Source organism: Astatotilapia calliptera, chromosome 12 (assembly GCF_900246225.1).
Source record: "Astatotilapia calliptera chromosome 12, fAstCal1.2, whole genome shotgun sequence".
Taxonomy (NCBI): Eukaryota; Metazoa; Chordata; class Actinopteri; order Cichliformes; family Cichlidae; genus Astatotilapia; species Astatotilapia calliptera.
In genome coordinates, this window is record NC_039313.1 from 22260015 (window position 1) to 22280136 (window position 20122).

A 20122-nucleotide genomic window follows, 5' to 3' on the forward strand; every position below is an offset into this window, starting at 1 on the left:
ATGAGCTGCTTAATCTTAACTGTAGCTTGAATTTTTCAATAAAGGCATCACAATGTGGATAAAATAACATTAGCTGGCAGCCAACACAAGCAGACATGCATGTGTAACTCCACTGACAGAGCAATTTATCAATTTGGACAAACTAAAAAAAAAAACAAGTATGGTTCTCCCTCTGCATTTTGTCTTTGCATGCCTGCCACTGCCTTTGCTCATTGCTTAACCCATGCAGGCACTCTGGGAAGTTGTGGAGCAGCGGAGCGCATCACCTTGTCAGCTGATGATATATGAGAGTGATTTGTGGGCCGACGGAAATGGAAAACACAGATGAGTCCAGCAAGAATTAGGTGTGGGAATAAAGCGAGGGTGCATCGGCTAACTACTGAGTTAGGCTCCAGGAAATCCACGCTGCTAAACTAATAATAGAACGTTCAGGATGTTTTTTATTTGTTAAAACACAAGGAGGATATTATGAAACTGTATATCTGCAGGAAATAAACAGAGATCATCAAAAGTGGCCCTAGTTTTGTTTTAATATTTTCCGAGATGCCAGAGCAGTGGATTGGATACAGTCTCGGGGAATGAAGACAAAAAAACGCAGTTGTTTTGTTATGTGTTATTTGTGGGAGGGCTGAGAAGTGGAATGAGGCATGCAGTCAGAAGATGCAGCAGATGACATGTAGGAGGATTGGGATGGAGGAAGAGAGAGTCAGTCTGTGGGCAGTCTTGGCTAATAGCAATAGAGCAACAAAGTCCATTCCAACAGGGCAATGATGCATCTGTGCATCTGGATGGGGGACTACAGCTCTTTAGCTCTAGCTGAGGACATTTGCTGTGGGAGCAGAGGACACCCCCACAAAAGCCGAATGCACCACGTACCAAACAAATATGTGACCATACCCATACTGTACTTAAAATTTGCCTCCAGTCCTCTCATCTCTCTGTGAGTTTAGTCTCGTGCAACAAAAACAAGATGAGCCTTGATAGCGTAACACTCAGAGCTGTAAATATCCCACAGTTAATCAGATTAAGATTTAATCAGCAACTAGCTGCGCAGGAGCCAGCCTTAAAAGTTGCTGTCTGGGGCAAATTTTCACTCGCAGTTGAAAGGGAACAACAAACATGAGTACCAGCACCAAAACAATGATGCAAAGATTTAACACATAAAAAAAAAATTAAGAAAAAGGTTAAACTGTGCATGTTTAGCAAATGGCAGTACATACACTGAGTATGGCAAAAGATAGGATGCTCACAGGGTCAGGTTCAGCTTTTTAATGTTGCATAACTCAGACGGACCAGCCGAATGAATGATAGCATTTGTGTCATTACGCTGCATTTCACAGGATGAGAGGAAATTCCTCGAGCCAGACTGGCCTCCTCAGCTCTCTCCCTCTGTGATTCAAGCACTTCCTATTGACTCTATAACAACAGCCCTCATCCCCAAACAAGTATTTCCCTTCCTTTCTGCCGTTACTGTATGTCCTCAGCTCCTTTCCTTTCTGCCGAGAGCCTTTTATAGCCGTGCATCTAATTATAGAGCAATTTTCTGGACGTTCTCAGATTGATTTGCAATCTTTTCATCAGCTTGAACTAGAATGAAATCTTAATTACAATCATGGCTTAAAGGACGGATAGTATATGAAAAACAAAAAAGGATATTAAATGATGGTTGAGGCAGTTTTACATAGACTAACCCACAACATCCAACCCCACGAATAAGCTCTGATTTCTTTATTGCACAGTACCAGTAGTCACAAAAAAAATTAAGTTATTAGTAAGTTAGATGATTGTTTGCTTTGCTGTGTCACAGTCCTTATAGTCTATCATTTACCCAAATACTACTGTTCGTGTAACTTAAACTAAACTGTAGCATATGTAGCTTTTTAAAGCTACACATACACAACTTTGAAATAGAAACTGCTGCTTTTGCTCTATTCTACCTAAATCAAAATCACAGCTTTATTAGGTTAAGTTTTAGTTTATTAGAGAAATCAAGCATGATGAATGAATCCCAAACCTTTTTTTTTTTTTAAAATATAGCAGGGAATTAACCAACTTCTGTTTTCAAGATGGTGAGCCTACAAGACCCCTGCTGGCCTTAAGAGAACACTACAACCTCTAGAGACAAACAGGGTCATTGATCTGCTCCCAGTGTCAGGCTGCCTCAGGCACTGTATGGCTGTATGAAAGTTTGAGACCTTTACATGTTCAGTGTGATATTTTTCTTTCCTGAAAAACCTGATAGATATATATAGAGTCAGACATATGCTTTCACATAAATGCCAGATGTAGACCAAATATATATAAATTAAAGCTGCATATATGCAAATTGATATTTCATTTCCTTTTGTTAATTTGTCAGAAGTTTCAAAAGACACAGATAAAATGAGAGGTGGCATTTATTCATCTTTCATGACTGTGTATCTTAAATACAGCTGTAACAGTTATGTGGAGCTTCAGCAGTCTGTAAATCTGAGTTATATAAAATGTTATTTAAATTATTATTTTGCTAAAGACATAAAAATATTGACCCTGACATTCATTATCACTAAAACACCAGAAATCTAACAGCCAGCGTGATAAAACACGCTGCCTGGAATATTATGCAAGTTGCATCAACAGTGATCGCATTCAGTTATATATACACTCGCTGTCAATCTTCATGGATTTCACAGCTTTGGTCACCAACTGTGAGGACATCAGCTGTGTGTGTTGTTATGGGCCTGAAATAGCGCCTCAGTGAACTGACTCGTGTAGTTGTGTAATAACCCAGTGGCCGTCTGTGCATGGGGACGTGCTGACCCATGACACAGTGCTTCAGAAAAGACTGGTTTAGGCGGCGTCTTCGGCAGAGTTAACTATCTGTCTCAGCCAATAATACTGAGACATGCTCCTCTACAGAGCCAATAAGAATCCCTCTCCACCTTCTTAGTCCTGGTGAGGATAAGCTAGATTAACCTTTTCATCTCCTAAAGAAGATAAGATTGGAAACAGATATTGTGACATATGGAAACTCATTACCTGCCTATAACAACACACACAGCTGATGTCCTCGCAGTTGGTGATCAAAGCCGTCCCTGTGACATCAGTGTCACCGTCCACAGTGAAGTGAGTTTAACATCGCAGTTAACTAAGAGGAACACTGTACCGTGGTACAACCTGTCAAGCATGGTGGTGGTAGCATGATGGAAGCTTGCTGATGGCTACCAAAAGCATCTGGTCGAGGTGTGACGTGCTAAGTGACATTTAACAAAATATTAGTGCAAGTGTGTGTATACATTTCACCCTGTGCAGATTAGAGAAAATCCCAAATAAATCCAACCGTGTGCACCCAATTTTGGTTTAAAGTCATTAAAAATGCATGCTGTGCAATCATTCACCCTAGAACAAGAACGGTTGAAAGAAATCATTAAAAGCCCCAAATTACCATGATATTCATGCCCATGATGAGCGGATGTAAAGCTTTGATCACAACTGTATGCATATGTGTACGTGTAAGCAGGAAGGAAAGAGATTAAAACCAAAGATTTTAGAACAACAGCTCCAGTCAAATTCATCCAGCAGGAGTATATACACCCATCCAACACACACACCCTCCTATTATCACCCTGAGCTTTTGACCCCAACTACAAAACAGTAGCATGACATCATCTAGCTGGAGAGTTTCTTCCAGTGAGATCATCATGATGAGACACTGTGCTTTTTTTTGATCTAGTAGAGTTTGTGTGGGACGTGGCTGGGGGAGGCATACAGTTCTGCCATGCCAATCAACACCCCTCTACCACAACAAGAGGCCCCATTCAGCAGCCTTGGCCCTCAGATCTACCTCAGTCTTAAGCCCCAGCTTCTGCTGTGTGCCGCCTCCAAACCCTGGAATTCCCCTATGCCTTTAGGTTTCCCTTTACAGCAGAGCCATTCATCGTCTACCCACAGAACCGAGACAAGCTGCATAAAACACAAGCTGGCCAGGTTGCTTTCTGTCATTTTACATTTGTATGAGTCAAACATTAACAATAAAGCAGCCAAGCCACAATCTATTATACTAGGTCTCACAGATGATGTGAAAATCAGAGTGCTAAATAGATCCCTCTTGTCCTTGATGAAGACAGAACTGTCAGATGGTCAGACAGCAGCTCTGCAAATGCTGACAGAGTTGTTCCACCTGCCAAACACAGACACCCACCAGCGACACCGCTTCAGAAGCATGCTGCAACTCAGTGGCAAAGCATCCTGCAGTTAGTAGTGATTCAATTAGGCACTTTGGACTGCTGTAGAAACACAGGGACACAAACTCATGCTGCTCCTGAAGAGACATCTTTAAGGGTTGTATATTAGTGATGCTAGTCATGCTTTCTGCAGGGGAATTCACACTGGGTAATGGATTGGTTTAATGGGGGTAACTGTTCATACTTGTTCTCCATCACGTTAAGCTTCCACCTGTTTGATGGAGCTCCTATTGCATGCAAGCAATTTTAAGACAATCAAAGATCAAAAAACAGCGATGCACACGATGGAGATAAATAAACTGAACACAATCATCCACACTGCAAAGATCCCACACATACAGTACATAAACCTCATCAAAGACATAAAATAAATGGTCTGCAAGACTCATAAACTTCCACACAATAATGAACACCATGCAGACTTCGTCTCGCAAGCTTAAATTGTATCCATATGGATGCAAACACAAAAGCAACATCTACAGGCTTAATTAAACACACAACCAAATATTCTTTTTTAACGCAACGTATGCTCCCACCATCTGATAACCAGCCTGCGCCACCAGCCTGCGCCACCAGCCCCGGCACGCTCAGATGTTTTTAATTTCACATTTTACAAATGGAACACACCATTTTAAATTCCTACGCTTGACACTGACTTGTGAGCTTGAATGCACAAAAAGTCAAGCAGAGATTCAAATCCAGTCTGCAGGCTTGAATCATGCCTGTAGTGGCAAGTTCAAGAAGCTCCAATTTTCTTTGGAGGATTAAAGAAAGGTGAAGCTTGAGGGCTAGATAAAACACAACGTGGGGGGAAAACAAAGCGACATAAGCTGAGGCGGTTGCGCAGACAGAGTGAGGCTATCCAATAGCTTCGGAGACAAATAGCAGGGATAGGAAAGTGAATGACAAAATGAGGCAGGCTTGAAAGATGCAGGGAGGCAGGTCGATGTTCCAATAACAACACCTTTTGGCATGTTGTTTTCTGCTTCTCACTCTCCTGGCTCACGCCTGCTGTTTTTCAAAGGAAGCTGGCTCAGGCTCCAGCATCTAACTGGTTCCTGCTCGCACAGAGCGCCTATTCAGACCTGTTCTGTTCCTACTAACCGCTGAATGGGCGATGCCTGGGGTGAGGACTGAGGTACACAGCACTGTGGTAATAACCATGGGGGACAGGGAATGTTGGGGTGCAAGCGTGAGGAGGGGAGCCACCTGATTTGGACTGCAGTCAGCAGGATTGACGTTAGCTGGATGGCCGTGAGTAAGGAGCTAGACGTGCTGTTCCAAGAAAGAAGAGGGCTCGGTGGGAAGAAATGGGTGTGTGTGTGTGATGTGATACAAAGCCCCCTTTCTCCTCTAGCTCCTACACACTGTGCTTGCTTTTGGCATACAGCACTGAAAGAACTGGAAGGTACTGTAGTAATCCATGGCACAGAAGTCAAAAACACACAGCAATCAGGCTAAAACACATATACATGATTCTTATAAGTAAATAAGTGCGGCTATTTCCACCCATTTGAGGTTGTAGAAAATCGCTTCAACACCTTTCATCTTAATTCAGATCAAATGAAAACAGCTAAATAACAACTTACACTGACACTGAAATCCAGGGCATTAAACCAAAGGTCTCTAATCAAATAAAAGATTAAATAGCTCACAGTAGTGGATCATTACTCTTTGCAAATATTTACTTACACACATTCTTAGAAGCACAAAGATACACACACAGCAAGCAGTGGAGCGCAATCAAGTGGTCTGTTGCAGAGGAATGTGTTTTGGCTGAGACTTGACTTGTGTATCCTGTATCAAAAGTGAACAAGTGCTGTTAGATTTAGCATACGTTCCACTTGTGTCTGCTGTAACACAGGCTATGAGCCTCCCGGCTGAACCAACAGACATGCGCACCTACAGATGCACGCGCATGCAGACTTCATCTACTGACTAGGTGCTTCATTAGCGGGGTATGGTGGGCTTGAATGCTGAAATTCATTAGACAAAAGGATGAATGAAACATATAGTGATTAAATTCATGGTGAAAATGAATATAGATCAGAAACACAACAACAAGATGAAGGAGAATAACAACAGAAAAAAAAACATTAAATAGCAAAAACTATAGTCTAGGGACACCAGTGGAATGACTAAATCTGCACCATTTCTGTCCATTAAAAAAAAAAGAAAAAAAGATTAACCTTTGCTCTTGCTACGCATTCGTCATTGGCGCATCAAACCCTCCAGTTACAGGGCCCAAGATACTGGTTTACTGTCCCAAGGCAGATACGGATTAACTGCTATCAGTCTGGCCTTTGCCCCTCCAACACCGCCTCCATTTAGAAATGGCATTGGTGGGGTCTAAAGGGCTCGGAGCTAAGAAATTTCTGCTACCGGAGCGCACACTTTGTGTGTCTGTGTGTGTGGTTATATAACTGAAGCATGTTCTCAAGCACATGACAACATGCACACAAGGGGACAGATGAACAGACGAAGAGACGTGAATATGAGTCGACGGATATTTATGGCAGAGTCCAGAATCTGTAAAAATATCTGAGGCATGGCCTCAGCTAAGTTTAGGTTTTGGGAGCGTGTGACCAATCGAATACGACTCTCGGGTAAGGCAGAGAGAAACTCCCATATGACCCCCCACCACCCCCAATATGAGCTCACAGTTAACCGGGGTTAGAGATGACTGACCATGACTGCATGACTAAAGTCACTGCTGCTCTTCAGCAGCTGTTTTTGACTTTACTTGTCTACGCTTCCAGTTTGTGCTCTCCTCATGTTCAGCAAATGATGCTGGGTCATCATATCAACATATCTAACAACTGTGGCAGAATCCAGAAAAAGAGAATCTCATTATTCTTTAATCAGACGACATCACGGGCATGAAAAGCAGCAGGAAGACAACAAACACAGAGAAAGAATTGTATTTTCCTAAACAATGACTGACCTACAGGCTAAAGCGCTGTGCACAAATCCTCATTTTGCAACTTGAGCAAAAAAACAAGACCTCAGAAGAATAGTTGCAAATGTCACCATTTAACTCTGCAACTCAGAAGAAGAAGTAGACCAGAAACTAGCAATCAGTATGAAGTAAATAAGAAAAAAAAAGTTATATCCGGCTTAGTATGGGGGATATATGACCAGTAATGTCAATGGGTTCGATGACATCATGTTGTCTCTCCTGGTGGGAAACAATAACTACTCATGACCATTTCCTGTTTTCCTATCAGCTATGTCTCCTTTGGGGTAAATCCTGCATCCTGCAACGCAAATGCTTTTAACATGTATGTAGAGCTAAAGAAGAAACTACCACAACTATGGTACGGCCTCATAAAAGAGACAGAATATTGAAAACATCTGAACCACGAATGTAGCAACAGCTACTCTAACAGACTTGTAAAAACATGAAGAGGAGAAATGTTGCATCCTACTGAGCTTGAAAATAAATGTTCCTTCCTCCCTCCTAACTCTACAATTATAAATGCTTGAATAATGCCTCAGCGCCTCAGTACACCTATGTGCAATCTCCTTAATTTTTTCTTTTGAAATGCTCTCTTCTCTTCTGAAATAATCAGTGAAGAAAATCTATAACAAAGAAGGACTACCTCTACATCCCTCAGATATGTTGTACATATAAGTTATGTTGCCGCAGGGGAGAAAAAAAATCACATGGAGGAGAAAAGGGCTCACATGTAATAACTGCAAGCTCTGATGATCCTAAAGGACACTTATGAAAGACCCTGGAGCAAAAAACATCCATAGCTAGCTGAAATTGCAGTCAGTGTGGGCCATGCAGTGCAGCTCAGTCAAAGAATCCTTGTTTCATAAAACCACCCAGGCACAGAAGAAATTGTGGCAGGGGGGCGGGTGAATGAATGAGCATTTGAGCAAACAACTGAGTGTTTACCAGTCAAAAGTATGGAGCAAGGCCATCCACCACACTGAAATTCCCACAGGTTAATGCAGAGTAAAGCCTCTCTGCAGCTGACACTTCACCTTTGAACTCCCTGTGAAGCAGGGGAAGCAACAAGAAAACTTTCCCACATGACTGAATTAGAGGCCATCATCTTGTTATTGCACACGTCTACCCTTGTAATTGCATTTACAAAAATTAAACTGGAACCGAGACGGCTCAATGCTTACAAGCACAAAGATCTTGAGACAGAAACTCCTCGTTATCTACATTCCACAGTAATGCCTTAGATTTAATACTCAGACAACGCACCATTTTCTGGTCTATGTCCAAGCAGTAAACAGCATTCTTCATCAAAAGAGCCTCTGTAGCAGAAACTAACACCCTGATTAGTGTTTGATCACGTTGTCATTAAGAACTTGTGTAGCTATTTTTAGGCACACATACTATAAAGATATTCTTGAGCAAATTGAATGATACATTCAAAGACAGTTCAAGAGTCAGAAAAACCAAAGCATCCTAGAAAAAAAGAATATACCAGGCCTCACTTAACCTGGAGTTGGCAGCAGTCTCCATGACTTCATAGCTTCTTCCCTTATGTGATGAAAAGCCAGACACCTGGCATGCTCTGTGGCACTTGGCATGGGTACACAAACAAAGAAACACTTCAAATTCAAAAACAATGCCAAATGCTTGCAGGTACAACACAGCATGAGTAATATCACCTCTTATATTGCTTCCATGTCACACAGTGTAAGACTTTTTGGACTAGAGTTCTGTTGACATGGTGAGAAACAAACTCTCTGCTTTTGAAACCTCTGACACAGCTGCAGCACAGACAGGCAATATTTTTTTCAGCTTATACAGACAGAAAAGAAAGAATATTAGAATATCTCTTTGACATTCCTGTAGCATTTCCAATGGCCATATGTCTCTTCTGCCTTTTAACTCTATTGAATGAAGCACTCATTCTTCAGGTATTTCCTCCAAAAAGGAAAGAGGAACAAAGACAGTGGTGATTTGCAAAAGGACGGAGGTTAGATAGTGCATGCTCAATAAAGCTTTTGTCAAATTAAACGGATTGATTCCCTTCTGTGTCTTACTCGGAGCACAATAGCACACTCTTTCTCACATACAGACATGCATGCACACTCCCACAGGGACTTGTGAGGCCCACATGTGCAGCTGTGGACTGTGTGTGAACCCCAGTTGGGAGGGGAGACACTGAGGGAGAGATGGATGGCATGCAGTGTTGTTTTCTGTTTGCTGTCAGTAAGAGCTTTGCCATCTGTAAAAAGAAGAGCCCGCACCAGCGTCAGTGCAACTTGTTTGTCACATAGAAAGATTCCTCAAACAACCCCTCTGTAAACTTTGCAACAGCTGCAGACTGCAGACAGAGGATGCACTGTACTTTGGGGAGCACATATTTGAAAGTAGAATTTCATTTATCGGCCAAACTGGTTGTGCTCACAGTTGATCAATCGGGACACAAAAATTAATTTAAAAAACCCCCAAAACAAAACACTTTTGCTAACATACCCAACTTTGAAATGCTGTAAACTAGACACAGCAATGCCAGCAACAAACATAAAACAAGCTTGCAAAAGTCAGACAGAGGCGATTGCCCATAACAAAATTAAATCTGCTCTTTTACCTGCAAACTGAGCGCAATCTGACGAATGTACATCATATTGAGATCTTCCAGTATCCACAGTTTTTCCTCCATGTTTGCGTGCTTATCAACTGGCATCCTTTAGGCAGGTAACGAAAAGATTGACTTCCTTTTGAAGTTGTTGAGTTCAGACCCCTACCCCGCAGGAACCGGGGACACTGAGTTCATTATGGCAGTGTCCTGTTCAGTCGTCAATGATTAAGAAAGAAATCAGTGCGTAAAACAACGCGTAAAAGTTCCTCTCCGCATCCAAAACAAGCCTAGTAGGACCGGGAAAGCAGACAAGAGGTGGAGTGCATGACAGCATCGACTGCACTGTAGCAACCCTGTCCATAAAATTCCCCCAACTCGTTCACGGCGCGTATTCTTCTTCTGTACTTTTTCTCTCCGGGCGACAACGATCCTCTCAAACACCCACAGTCAACACCCAGCGGCAGCTGGAAAAGAATGGAGGCTTTTAAAATGCAATTGTTCTCTTTGTGTCTCTGTGTCCCGACTGTGAACGCCGTCTGTCCTCTTTGACAAGAGACCTTTCCACAAAAGGGCATCGCCTCTGCGGGAATGATAGGCACAACTACTCCACTGTGTGCGCCCTCACGCTGCCCAACTCGGCGCTAAATTAACCCCTACGACGCGCCTCTGGTGTTGATAATAACTCTTAAAAAATAAGAAACGGAGGAGAGAGAGAGAGAGAGACTGCCAAAGCAGAACTCACGCCCATAAAGCAAACACAAACATAAAGCAAATACCGCACCAGCACGCAAGCACAGCGGGGCGGAGAGCTTTGTTCATCTTAATAGCCTGATAATAAATGGAGAATTACAGTGTCAGAGTGGAGTAAGAGTGGGAATGTACACCGAAATATCACAGAAAACCGGCTTAATTCAAGAAGAGGTGCTTCAGGAAACATTTAAACAGTGGAAATACTCATATTTGACTCATTTTGTACGATTAACTTTTTAAAAAAATATCACGTATCCCAAAAGAGTCACTCAATATACATAGATCAGGGTCACGCGACGTGAGCACAGTTCAAAAAGACCTGCTTTGAAAACAGACTGCGCAAACCTTTCATGTATCAGTGGACAACTGTTAACTCTCCAGGAAATTCTTAAAATATCCAACAAATATTTTGGGTTCCTCAAGTCATTTTTTTTGTTGTTGTTGTGGGGGTCCTTATCAAAGCGAGAATATTCCCTACTTTGAAAATAAAGCGCTTTTTTCCACGCCAGAAGTCGGTCTCCTTTCCAAAGATCACAGCTGGCTGCAGTTTCCTGTGTTCTCAACAGAGAGAATCCCAAAGTTTCACTCCATGTGACTTTCAGCCACAAATTCCCCTGATGGTTGCGTTTATGTCTGGGAAAAACTGTTTACAGTCAATCGGAATCTGCTCCACACAAAATACGGTGTGGAAGAAAAAACAAAAGTCACCCCAGTCTCCTCTCCAGTGCGCTATTCTCATGTCCGCGCTGTTGTGATGCGTGTATCCTTCCTTGTGCTGAGCAAACCACAAGCCGACCCCTCAACAGGAAACCAGCGTTATTTTGCAGGCTACTTACTCACTCAGACACATTAATTAAAAGGACACAAATTCTTCTGCTCTTTAACACTGAGGTGAGTCAGAGGTCACCAGAAAGGATTCATCATTAGTCAGATCATCCCTTAAAACAAAGTTACATGACATAGTGACAGGATGTTTTCCCACCACATTCCTCAGTTTTACAAGATATTTGGGATGACTCTTCTCTACACACATGTCCATATGGAACTCGATCACCCTGGAGCATGTCTCCTAAACTTGTGAACACATGCAAACAGTGAAAACAAAAGCGCTGATTAAGCCCTTTCACCTCAAAGAGGCAGAGCCAGGGGCGCCAGCAGTAAGCCAGGTCATTTCCCCAAGAAAAGCCTCCACCCTTAGAGTTCAAATCAGCCGGCTAATCTGCTGCAGATACCAACATATGCAGTAAGACAGGAGATTTATTGTTCCGGGGGTGGAAAAAGAAATAGTTGAGTTAAAATGCAAAGAGGTGCTTTTTGGCATCTCTTTGTGTGAGCGTGTGTGCGTCTGACTGGATACATAAATCACTCAGAATCTAAAATCACATGCAGCCGATCCTCTGTGAAAGGTGACCTGGCATGCTGCTGAAATGGAAAAATGTTAATCCAACAAGACCTCAGAAATATGCTGAACTCTGTACTACTGTACTAACCTGGGCTGAAACAAACTTAATAAGTCAGCTTATCTTATCTTTATGTTTTTTTTAAAGAATGAACAAACAACAAAAGATAAAATCTATATAAAATATATAAACTACTCCAATATCACTTAATCTATTTAGTTTGTCCTTAAGCTCCATTACAACAGCAGCAGTTCCCCGAGGCAGAACTGGCTGCAGGTAAATCTCCCTGCAGTAAACCACAAAGACTTACATATTATGACAAATGCCTAGAGGCTGAACAAAAACAGACAGAAAACAGCTATTATCTCAATGACAGGGCATACTGACAGGCGGTTTAACCAGCTCAAACACTGCATCTTGGCCCGAAGCCACTGAGAATAGGGCAAACTCAGCTAGCCAGAGACAGCTGATTAGAGGGATGTGTAGAAGCCTGACACCTTTGGGCCTGACCGATTTTGCGATGTTAAATAGCAGTTACCTGATTGACTGTTGCATTAGCAGTGACTGTTCTTCTGACTGAAGCAGGGCCAGATGTGCTAATTGGCTGCTATGAGGGAGCCAATGTATTACACAACCAGTTAATCCCTCACCAACTCTGAGGTTTAATGAAAACAGAGAAGACACACACACACACGCGCACACACACACACGCACACACACACACACACACACACACACACACACACACACACACACACACACACACACACACACACACACACACACACACACTGAACCTTGCATAATAGAATCACAGAGGGTTGAACCTCTCTAAAGACAATACCCGGTGCCTCTGTTGTTCCTGAAAGGAAGTGTGGAGGAATATGGAAAACTTCCTGTCTGTACACCTAATCGGCTGGAGGAAAACACACTGGAGTCAAAGCACAGAGTGACCTGGTGGTGCTCTGCCAAACAACATTAAACAGGAAATATTATACCTGCCCTGTGCCCTGTGATGGACCAGCAGCCTGTCCAGAATGTGCCCAGCCTCTTACCTCACGTTGGAAAAACAATTCCGAAAGATGGATGGATGAAAAGCTGTTATACCTGCTTTAACAAGTTATAAGATTGCCCCACATATCTCCACAATGTGCACTTCAAGTTTCAGCTCAGGATACCAGACAGATCCTTCATTCTGCCAGGCCTATAATAAACCTGATTTTAGCTCTGCTCCAAACAGGCTGTTTCACTGTCTGTAGTTCTAATTCCAGCAGAAGTGCTGCTGCCCACGGTCCGTTCAGCTTCACGTCTGTGAGTGACAGAGCACAGCAGCAGCACGTTCAGATGACCACAGAGGAAACAGACCTGAATGAAAGATTCTGTCGCTTCCAACATATTGTGTAAATATAGTCAAAACCACAGCACAGCTGTTGTTTTTAACTTTAGTGAGTGGTGACTTGGCAAACAGGATTCAAATCAGGATTTAGAATAAAAGAGCAGCAGCTTGGAAAATGGCAGTAGGTGAGAGCTAGTTAACAGGCGTTTTAATGGGCATGGTTCAGCCAATGTTTTTTACTTGTTCGGCTGTCTGACAGCAGAGACACATCAACATGTAACACAAACTGGTTTTATTGGGCGCTTGGCTGTATAATATACAGAAACTGTCCGTCAGCACTGCAACTGCTCGGGACACAACTGCTTGGGTTAGCATACATGAATCTAGCCGAAACAACAATGGTGGGGCTGTTCTTTTAGAATTTAACTGTGCAACTTGGACAAGTCTTTTTCTCCACTTTAACATGACACCCATCTGTAAATCTGAAGTCAGAGGTGCTTTTCAATTTAGCGAGAAAGAAAAGAAACAAGAGGTTGATGTTATTGTGTTGGACAGGCATACTGGAGACACTTTGTTATGTTAGAAAAACATAACAATGCAAAACGGCAGTGTGCATGTATACGTTGGAAAAAAAAGTACTTTGGCTTAAAGACGGATTTATTATTGTTTTAATCTTTAAAAACCTTCGACATGCATAAATGACAGAAAGGGCTGGGTTTGGTGGCACAATTCAAAACACCCAGGTTTCACCCAGGAGTGACCTTTTACCCTTATTTTAGACTTTCATACACATTTTTTAAATTTTATCACCTTCACTGTCCCTTCACTTTTGCTTTCGCATCATTTGGTCAAAAATGATCAGCAAATATGGCATGTTAGCATGCTTTCCTCTCTGCAACAGTAATTTGGAAACTACAGGCACAGGAAACGTAGCATTCTGTGTATCAGACAGGTTTTTAATCAACAGATTTACCAGTTAAGCCTGATTGCTCAAATAATTTCACTTGGAGTCCAAAGGGAGAGTCTGTTAAATAGCAACAATGTCACATTTTCCAAAATTCAGTAACTATCCTTTATCAAATGTTTTCAAATGTCAAAAAGCAGAAAGACATGTTGTAATAAAACATCATCGGCAGATCCCACAAATCTGAACACAGAGTATTCCTATTGTTTAGACCAGCAATCCATAAATATAAAATAATATTAGGGAGATTAAAAAAAAGAGTGTAAAGAAAATAATCATACTGGTGATTTTCAAACAAATGTAATGTTAAACTTCTAATCAGCATTAATGAGTAACTGGATTATTTCTTTATGTAAATCGATATGTGTAAAAAGTTAAATGCTGTCTTTGGTCTGAGGCACAGTGTGGCGGCAGAACAGGGCAGGGAACCACACGAGGGCCTCAGGCAGCCGTGCCCCAAACCACAACAAAGAAGTCTGACTATCATCAAAACCAAATCTGAAATCTGAACTCCACCACGACTCCCACTCGCTTAAATTACACACAGGGACACAGACAGCAACCCACGCTTACATACACAAATGCACATCTAGACATAAATAGATATAAACAAGTTGTAAGAAAAATGGTCTCCAAATTTAGACAAGTGCCTTTGATCATGCTCGCAAATACTGTTGTTAAAATGAAACGGGATTGTTACAAACGTTTTTCACACGTTCAAGTAGATTTTTGGTCACACAGAGAAAATAAAAGACCTCCCAGACCACCAAATCAGCCGCTGTACACCAACATTTAACACAAAAAGTCACAAAGGTGAAGTTTTTTTTGTTTTACATTAAGATAAAATTAAAATATTTTGTGATTGCACACAGTGAGGGAAAAAAAATGCTCTGATCAAAGTAAGAACAGGCGCACAGAAACAGAAAATCTGACTCAACAGACTGGAATATCACAAGACTTCAATTACTTGGCAGTGTTAGGGTAGTTTAAGGCAGACACTGCTCAACATGATGAGAGCCGTGCGTGATGAGCTGTGAAACCAGACATTTCATAAGGAAACCCCCTCCAGAGGTCAGTTCTCAGTTACAGAGCATGAAAAACCTGCGGCGACAGCCACAGAGTCATAACTCAGGCGCAGAGACGGTGTAATGACATTGTAAATCGCAACAACAGCCTAGCTTGTTATTAGGTGTATCGGCTTGAAGTGTGATACACTTAATAAGAAATCTGTCCAAATGATGGAGCTTCTACTTTAAGGTTAGGTAAAGGGGATGTTGTGGTGATGTGTGCAACGCTGAAGATGAAAAGTCAGACATCCGGCTGCAAATCACGCAACAGATATTCTTCTTTCATTGGAAATCCCATACTGTAATAGATGCCTTCACCCGAACCCATGGGTTAGCATACAAGATCTGGGCGAGGAGGCTGCCTAAGTCAGGGTAGAAGGCCAGGGAGTGTTTTAAGTGCTTAGTTGGAGGGCTGATCTTATTTCTCAGTATCACCCATTTTACTGATAGCTGTGAAAGAAAAACAGACTCTAATACAGACGACTAGAGAGACAGTTCAGCAGTTCAGCGGCAGTTTGGCTGCTCCCCAGAATCATTGCTGACTTTCAGGAACGCTAGCTCAGCTGGTCACAGGAGACTGCAGCATCTCATCACTCTGAAGGACCAGACATCTCAGTGAAAGAGGAACTCTCTCGTTAGGAAATTCATCTCAATTGATTTCTTGCCTCGGGGGTGCAGGCTGTGCAATATACAAGGACATGTGTGTGGCTCAGGGAGGATGTGTACACCAAGGCAATTCATTTACGTTTTTTTTTAAAAATGTGAATGATTTTCTAAAATTAGTATTCATGACCGTAACATGAATATAAAGTGAACATTTAAAATTGTGAAGGGAAAGACGCGGCTCAGCAGCTGTGCAATGTGAAATGGAACAATGGCTCCCCCTGCAGATTAAGCAGCTGCAACAGCAAGATGTGCCGCCGAGGGAAACACTGTTTAACAGTGCAAGTTACAGAGTACTTCACAGAGAAATAATGGTTACACACAGCCTGAAGTGAAAAAGCTTTGATGTCTGTGTGGTGCACTTAAAAGCCTCTAATCTGGGGAAGTAAAAAAAAAAACAAGAACAACAAAAAAAGGGAAAAGGATGTAAAAAAAGCTCTAACTAAAACCAGACGTGACAAAGATGACTTTCACAGACACGAGAAGTTCAAAAAGAAGAAGAAGAGGACAATGTTTCCAAATATAAACAGTAAGATTATAAAAACAAAAGGTTGAAAACCTGTAGTTTTATTAGGCATGAGGTCATGCCTGCTGGACTATAAAACTTATTTTTATCACTGATTAATGCCAAGGCGCTGTTTGTTTGTGGGTAAAAACCAAAGCAAGAGCCACTAATTGAAACATCTGCAGAAACAATACAAGACTAAACACCTGCAGAGGAGACATTCAGGAAACTACAAATCAAACAAACACTGCATCTTTATGCTAGGTTTAATACTTTTGCCAGCTTGGAACGAGGAGGGAGAGGACCTAATGTGGCATTTTAATCAAAAAGGTATGGAAAGGCAGCATTACCTTATACGAACTGAAGGTCTTCGTTGTTTATAAATTCCCCCCTCGATTCAGAATATTCAAAAAATAATCTTCAGCACTGGAATTAACTTCTTGATAAAAATGTTTCTTTCATATTCACATGACACCGTGCAAATGATTTATCTCGCAGCCACTAGCATTTCTTAGGTTTTCTGACTGGCTGGCTCATTGTACTCGGGGGAATTATGCAGTGAGGGTTGAGTTTGGACACAGGCACAGAAAGATAATAATGCATAATGTGCCCTTTATGTAAAACCAACAACATGTTGGGTTTAATTTTTTTTATACACATCGGTGATTTTGTACTGCGCTTTTTCTTCAGTTAGTGAAGTATTAATTTAACCTAACTTCAACAAATACACTGTTTAGAAGCACATCAGATGTCAATGGGGAAAACAATCATGCCGGATATCTATACTGAAATGAACTGGGTTATGTTTTAAGAAGAAAAGGATGTCACATAATTTGAGGGAAAGGTTCATTCAACTTACAGAATTTAAAGACATGCCAGAAATCTAAGGAAAGAAATATGCTGGACATGATGCTTTCTCCACAGCTTCTCCACGCCCTTTCACATTTGCTACATATGCTCAGGATAAATCTGCTCTCATCTGTGAAAAGCACAGGAGGTCGGCGATGGACCTGCCAATTATGGTATTCTATGGCATTGAGCACAGGGAAGACTAAAGGATGCTTAGTCCTCAGGCCACCCTCATGAATTATGTTTCTGATTGTCTGGTCAGAGACATTCATACCAGTAGCCTGCTGAAGGTTATTTTGTAGCTCTGGCCGAGCTCATGCTGGTCCTTCTGGCACAAAGGCGCAGACACCAGTCACGCCGATGGGTTAAAGACCTTCTACGGCCCTGTCCAGTTCTCCTAGAACAACTGCCGTCTCTCCTGGAATCTCCTCCATGCTCTTAGATTGTGCTGGGAGACACAGCAAACCGTCTGGCAATGACAAATGTTGATGTTCTGTCCTAGAGGATTGTGTGCAGCCTCTGTAGGGTCCAGGTATCACCTTATGCTACAAGTAGTGACACTGACACTAGTCAAATGAAAAGATGAGGTAGGAACAAATGCCAGTAATCTTGACCTGTAAAACAATTCCTGCTTTGGGGATTGCCCTATTGTTGTTCGACTTCACCCATCGTTAACTGCAATAACACCAAAGCAGCTGAAACTGATTAACAACCCCCTCTGCTACTTAACTGACCAGATCAATATCCATGAAGTTTAACTGACTGTTTTTTTGAGCAGTGTAGCAGAATCTTCCATAAGAATTCTTCAAACTCTAAGTGCCTTCTTCAAATTACCCTTTTGTTCAAACAATGCCTCCAATTGATTTTCTTAAATTAACTATGAAACATAAAACAGCACATCATAGCATCTGTGAAGCTGTAATTAGCAGAAAAGTTCATTTTCTGGCTAGACAATTAATCACAAGATTGATTGATTGCAGTGTATTTCAGTGTGACGTACAAGAAAAGTCCAACAAAACCACGAACACTACTATAAAGGTGTATCAGATGGCTGCATGCTGTGAAATACTTTTAAGGCAGTTTTTGACTGATTTTTCCTTTGTGCTGTTATGACATTTTGAAGCCCTGATTGGCCATCCTATTTTACTGCTGTCAAACGATGCAAACTGGCATTCGATCTGCTCTACCTAATATCTTTTTGGCAATATGATTGACACTACAAGTGCTTTTTCACATCGAAATGCGGCTCACATTTGATGGTATAGTCACAAAGGTATTCAGAGTATCATTCATATCTGACGGCATGCATAATTAAACATCAAAAATCCGCATGAGTGAACACCTACAATGATCGCTTTCGTTCCTTGAGGTAGGCAATAACGAAAAAACACAGGGACAGACCACAGAAAATAAGTGCTGAGACATGAGCAAAAAACCCAGCCTTACTACAATATGTGACAGTGCACCGTCTGCCACTGGGCCCAGTAAACACACACATTAAGACGCAGGCATGCTGGCAGGGACTTGTACACTGTGCAGCATGCTGGGAAAGCAGACATGCATAGTAGAACCATCTGCTCTCATAAAGTCAAACACCTGCTTGGCATCAACAAAACAGAGAACATCGCTGGCGCTTGTGCCCCCTTTGCCCTCTCCTCTCCACGGTAACATTCAGAGAACTCCCCATTAGGCTGCGCTGCAACAAATTTAAGATGCGGCTGTGAATTCAGAACCAACGCCGCACTAAATTATTTGGTACAAAGAGCAACACAATACCTACATCTGAAACATCCACAGTTTATCGGTTATTACATGCCGTTCACCGTAGGGTGCAGTCGGTCATTTACCTTGAACACATCACTTTGTATCTCAGTGAGATTACACAAAATGAAAACAAAAGCCTGGATCAGTGCAGGAACGGGCATGCACAACACACCCGCTTGCCCCTCTGAACATTTCTCAGTATTGATTCCTTTCACTGTGCGTTCCCCTGTATAAAAGAGAGGCCCTGACTCTATCTATTTCATATTAATGTTAGGTGGTTATAAGCCTCTTTGTGCAGAAAAAGAAATGAAAGACAAGACCAGAACAAAAAGAGCTGTAGAAAAAGGTGTAGCACAGTGGGCTGACATAGACATGCCCCATATCCTTCAGCCTTATTGAATGTGTGGAATTGAAGGTTAATGACTTGTCCCTGGCGAAGTTACAGGCTAAAGTTAGAATATGAAATGTTGCAATGAACCCACACAGCGTGCAAAGCGAGTTTTTTCCCCCTCACTGTTGCCCTCTTTGGCTTCTAGGGCCATACAAGATGTAGGAAACCTCAAACCTCGGGGGTTTTATAATTTCATAAACCCAAATTCCAAGCGCGACATACAAACGCCAACATCTACAAAGATTTCTATTTCAAGCACAGCATGTTTGTCAGAGAATGGCATTTTTCTTCATGGAGACAAAGCCGCTCATGTTTCTAAGCCCTCGGTAATAAAAGGGGCTGACGACAAGTGCCTCGGACTGTAAATGATACCGCATGTTGGAATTTGGGTGTGCATGTGTGCCTTTTTGTCAATGTTTAACAAAGCTGTACTCAGTGGGGGTCTTGTGTTAGAAGGAAGAAGATACTTCTAACATAAGACAGTCAAATGATGTTGTGCAGTGTGTTTGAGCTTGGCTGAACAAGTTGGCTGAATAATAAAAAAAAAAAAAAATTTAATTTAAAAAACAGAGACTAAAGGAACATAAACCAAATCGTCTGTGGCTTTCCATAAGTAAAGAATCTGGATCAGTAAAGTGGGTTAGCCCTGAAGTAT

At 41.8% G+C, this 20122-nt stretch overlaps 1 protein-coding gene across 4 annotated transcripts in view; it reads right to left on the reverse strand.

The window, feature by feature from the left end:
- rtkna (rhotekin a) overlaps positions 1 to 20122 on the reverse strand; it is a 53829-nt gene that overhangs the window by 27147 nt on the left and 6560 nt on the right. Inside the window, exon 1 of one of the 4 annotated variants that reach the window (XM_026187311.1) lies at positions 9788 to 11361. The exons of the other annotated variants lie outside the window; for them this stretch is intronic. Within the exon in view, the coding sequence (XP_026043096.1) occupies positions 9788 to 9883 (96 nt within the window). The 5' untranslated portion in view covers positions 9884 to 11361. Of the gene's footprint in view, positions 1 to 9787; positions 11362 to 20122 lie in introns of those variants that run through there. 4 annotated transcript variants of the gene reach the window in all.